The sequence below is a fragment of the Arachis duranensis genome, chromosome 3 (assembly GCF_000817695.3).
Source record: "Arachis duranensis cultivar V14167 chromosome 3, aradu.V14167.gnm2.J7QH, whole genome shotgun sequence".
In the NCBI taxonomy this organism is placed as follows: domain Eukaryota; kingdom Viridiplantae; phylum Streptophyta; class Magnoliopsida; order Fabales; family Fabaceae; genus Arachis; species Arachis duranensis.
In genome coordinates, this window is record NC_029774.3 from 8,110,615 (window position 1) to 8,115,401 (window position 4,787).

Below are 4,787 nucleotides of genomic sequence, written 5' to 3' on the forward strand. Positions count from 1 at the left end.
GGAGATGGCGGCGCTTCTGGGTAGTGGGAACTTGAATGACTTCATTCCACTGCTAAAATGGACTGATTTCCAAGGTGTGGAAAAGAGAATGGTGAGGTTGATGAAAAAGATGGATGGCTTCTTACAGAAATTACTTGATGATCATCGAAGAAATAAGAGCAACAAAGGAAACCAACAAAATAATATGAATAATCTCAATTTAATTGATGTCATGTTGGATCTTCAACACAAGGATCCTGAATTCTACACGCATGAAACTGTGAAAGGAGTCATTCTGGTCAGAATTCTTTCTTTCTACCATTTTTCTATTAAAAATTAATATGGTAATTATTTTAAAAATACTCTCTATGTATAAAAATATATGAATAATTTAATTTATTTTTAATAAATGTTTTATATTAATAATTATTTTTAATGTAGTGGCAGTTGATATTATTTATTTATAAGTCCTAGACATCTAGACTAGCGGCAACGCAACGACTAGTTCGAATAGGACAAGAAGAAAATATTATATACTAAAATCAAATAGAAGCCAAAAGAAAAAGTTTCTTTTAAAAGGGAATTTACTGTTTTCCATGCTCTCAGCCTCTAAACGAGAATCAAATCTCTTACACTTAATTAAGAGAGAATGAATTTCATCCGCTCAACCTCACTTTTAAATTGAAATAAAGAAACCTTATTTTGATCAATAAATTGTATGTGAATGATTACCATATGATTGAATTATTAATTCTTATTTTCCTATCAAATGGCTGACATCCGTGCAAAATTATTAGTCAAAATACTTAAATTTATTAGGAGTTGCTTTCAATGCTAGCTAAATTAACAAGTATATTACGGAAATAATAAAAAATTAATATAAAATAAATTAAAATTAAAATTTAGAATTTTTAAATTATTATTAAATAATCAAATAATATTAAATGTAATAAATATTTAATTATAAATATTAAAATATTAAATTAAATATAATTTTAGATTATTATTGTGTCTATAACTTATTGGAAGCTTTTTTGCATGCATATGAAGGCAATGAAATTTCTAAATCGATTGTCTTTATGTGTGAGTGGAATATGTGATGTTAGAATAATGCACTTCTATAATGCTACTAATCAGTATTTTCTTTAGTTATGTTTTCACAATTCTATTCTATTAGCCAACTAACTTTTTGTGTAACCAATAATAAATTTATAAAATAGTGAATGATAAAGGTATTAAGGTAATATAAGAATTTGAATTGCTATTATTATTGTTAAAAAATATTGGTTTTTATTTTTTATATTTTTATATTACTTTTTTTAAAAGATAAAAAGACAGATATGCTTGATCGTTTAATTTATTTTACATTTTTCTTCTACTAGAGGCTTTCCTTGTAACAATTATGAAACATTGTAGCCAAATTATGGTTGCAAAAAGCAAGTTAGAGAGCCATAGTATAAACTAAAATGACAAACTGTTAATTTCTTTTTACAATATTAAGCATTATTCATGTTATATAAGTAGGCAATGCTCACAGCTGGGTCCGAAACTTCAGCTACTACTCTGGAATGGGCAGTGTCACTTCTCCTCAACAACCCTAAAAAAATGAAGAAACTTGAAGCTGAGATAGAAACTCACGCAGGCCATGGTCAACTCTTGAATGAATCAGAAGCAACCAAACTCAAGTACCTGCAAAGCGTAATAACCGAGACTCTTCGCCTTTACCCAGCGGCTCCGCTTCTTCTACCTCACGAGTCTTCAAATGATTGCAAAGTTTGTGGTTATGATATACCAAAAGGAACAATGCTACTTGTGAATGCGTGGACACTGCAAAGAGACCCTGATTTATGGGTGGATCCTGCAATGTTTGTGCCAGAGAGATTTGATCTGGGAGATGGAAGTGGCGGTGGTGATCACGTAGTTTATAATATGGTTCCATTTGGGGTTGGAAGACGAGTTTGCCCTGGAGCTGCTTTGGCAAAACGTGTTATGGTACATGCATTGGGAGCATTGCTTCAGTGTTTTGAGTTGGACAAAATTGGAAATGAAGAAATCAACACGAAGGAAGGACTAGGTCTTACCATGCCCAAAGTTGAACCTTTGGTTGTGTTATGCAGCCCTCGCCAACAAATGATTAAGATTCTGTCCGATATGTAATAATTCAAGGTATTATACTGTGCATCTTGCTGTAACGTTAGATTTTTATTGGTTGAATAACGTGACATTAGATTTTTATTCATCAATTTCTGCATAGTAAATAAACATCCTACGACTTCCCAGTAAACATAACACTAATAGACTAATTCTAACATTCTCTCCGTGATCTTGATACAATTTCACTCTCTCTATTGATTAAGCAGCTAACTACTTCTTGGTTTTCCAGTAAACCTATGAGTCTGATCTATCTCTTCCATATATTGTTGGCTTTCAAGTAGTGATACCTACAAGTCTCTATTTATCATGTTTGTACATATCCACACAACAACACAAACTTCAAAATCTCTAATATTATTTAAACTCACATTCTTTTTCCACATTCTTCATTAACTTTAGAGCGAAAATGACAAAAGGATTATTTGATTCTCTTGTGCATGTATACCTGGTCTCCTTTCCGGGGCAAGGCCACGTCAACCCTCTCCTGAGGCTAGCAAGCGCTTAGCCACAAAAGGTCTGCTGGTCACCATTTGCACGCCGGAGAGCTGGGCAAAACAAATGACTCTTGCCAGCGATATAGTCCCGGGTAAGCCGTCCCTAAACTGGGGACGGCTCGAGTCCTTCGAAGACCAGTGGGCCGAGGACGAGCCACGTCGCCAAGACTTGGACCAGTATCTTCCCCAGCTAGAATCCGTTGGAAAGAGAGTCCTCCCTGTCATCATCAAGAACCAACACCCTCCGGTGTCTTGCCTCATCAACAACCCCTTCATTCCATGGGTTTCCGACGTGGCGGAGTCCCTCCGCCTCCCTTCCGCCATGCTCTGGGTTCAATCCTGCGCATGCTTCTCCGCCTACTACCATTACTACCACAAATTGGTGCCGTTTCCGTCGGAAACCGACCTAGAGCTCGACGTTCACTTACCCTGCATGCCGTTGCTGAAGTCCGACGAAATTCCCAGTTTTCTGCACCCTAATACTCCTGAACCTTTTCTGAGAAGGGCCATCCTGGGACAGTATAGGAACTTGGAGTTGGAGAGACCGTTTTGCGTTCTCATAGACACATTTATGGAGTTGGAGCACGAGAATGTTGACTTCATGTCTAAGATCCGACCTATCAAGACGGTGGGACCGTTGTTCAGAAACCCCAAGGCAGCCAACAACGCCGCCGTGAAGGGTGGCTTGCTAAAGGCTGATGACTGTATCATTCAGTGGCTCGACACAAAGCCAACGTCCTCGGTGGTTTACGTGTCTTTCGGCAGCGTGGTGTATTTGAAGCAGAAGCAGGTGGATGAGATCGCTTACGGTCTTTTGGATTCAGGAGTTTCTTTTCTTCGGGTGATGAAGCCGCCGCACAAAGATTCTGAGCTCAAGATTCACTTGCTGCCGGAGGGAATGTTGGAAAAGGCGGGAAACAATGGTAAGATAGTGTGGTGGAGTCCCCAGGAGCAAGTCCTGGAGCAGTCCTCTGTGGCGTGCTTCGTCACCCACTGTGGGTGGAACTCATCCATGGAGACCATGGGCTCCGGGATGCCCCTTGTGGCATTCCCGCAGTGGGGCTTGGATGTGTTTAAAGTTGCGGTTAGAATGTGTAGGGGCCAAGCTGCCAACAAGTTGATTAAAAGAGAAGAGGTTAAGTGTTGTTTATTAGAGGCAACGGTTGGCACCAAGGCAAAGGAGATTAAGGAGAATGTTTTGAAGTTGAAGGCAGCTGCAGAAGCCGCTGTGGCGGAATGTGGATCTTCTGACCGGAATATCCAAGAATTTGTGGATGAAGTTAGAAAGAGAAGTTTGGAAATAATTAAGATAAGCAACAATAATAATAATAATAAGTCAGCCGAGGTGAAAATTCACATGAAATCGTATAATTATCAATTCATCTAAAATTGATAGCAAATAGTCATAAGATGAATTGGTAAGTTTGGCTAAATTATCGTCTAATAATTTTTAATTATTAATTTCACATGAAAATAATTGCATGTTAGTTTTTCCCGTCACCTAATGTGGCAGCGTGTTCTACCGAGGAACCCGCAACATCTCTTAGTGAGGTTGGTGATTTTCTTGAAGAAGCCAAATCGTAACAGCAAGGCACAGTTAGTTTGAACTTTGGAGCTTGATCTATATTGCATTAATTAATAAGAGAATAAAGTTCTGAGAAAAAAAAGTGATGCTTTATTTCTGTTTTTGTTCCCACCGTTATGAATGAATTAAAATCATTCCAAGAGAAAACACAACACTATTGCACTGCAAACAACCCAATCACATATATATGGAGGTGTATTAATATTTTATGTAAAGTTTTCACACATAATTAGTAAAAAATTGAGGTGAGGTCGTTCATTATTCTTGACTTTTAAGTCAAGTAATTGAAGAGTGTTTGTTTGTGTGTCACTGTGTTACCCGTGCTGCTTGTTCTGTTAGTTGTTTGTAATTCCTCGTCTAGTTTTCACTTTTGCTTCTTCTCATATTCAACTTAATCTAAGCTAATAAGCTATTATGTGTCCGGTTGTTGGAAAATAATGTACACAAATTATTCTAATTAAATATATAGACTCTAATTAAGGAGTAAATATATTAGTATATTAAACATAATTTTTGAATTGAATTTTGAGAATAAAATAATATTTAAAATTTTTTATTATTAAAAATTCTTTGAT

At 36.6% G+C, this 4,787-nt stretch overlaps 2 protein-coding genes across 2 annotated transcripts in view; both read left to right on the plus strand.

Moving 5' to 3' along the window:
• LOC107477412 (cytochrome P450 81Q32-like) overlaps positions 1-2,262 on the plus strand; it is a 3,855-nt gene extending 1,593 nt beyond the window's left edge. Inside the window, exons 3-4 of the mRNA XM_052259542.1 lie at positions 1-277; positions 1,504-2,262. The exon at positions 1-277 is cut by the window's left edge and continues 59 nt beyond it. Of these exons, the coding sequence (XP_052115502.1) occupies positions 1-277; positions 1,504-2,136 (910 nt within the window). The 3' untranslated portion in view covers positions 2,137-2,262. The remainder of the gene's footprint in view (positions 278-1,503) is intronic.
• A 247-nt stretch (positions 2,263-2,509) lies between these two features.
• The window catches only part of LOC107477413 (gallate 1-beta-glucosyltransferase 84A24-like), a 21,567-nt gene continuing 19,289 nt past the window's right edge, over positions 2,510-4,787 (plus strand). The window contains 3 exon segments of the mRNA XM_021136647.2: positions 2,510-2,624; positions 2,627-3,972; positions 4,116-4,178. Coding sequence (XP_020992306.2) covers positions 2,540-2,624; positions 2,627-3,972; positions 4,116-4,178 — 1,494 coding nt within the window. The 5' untranslated portion in view covers positions 2,510-2,539.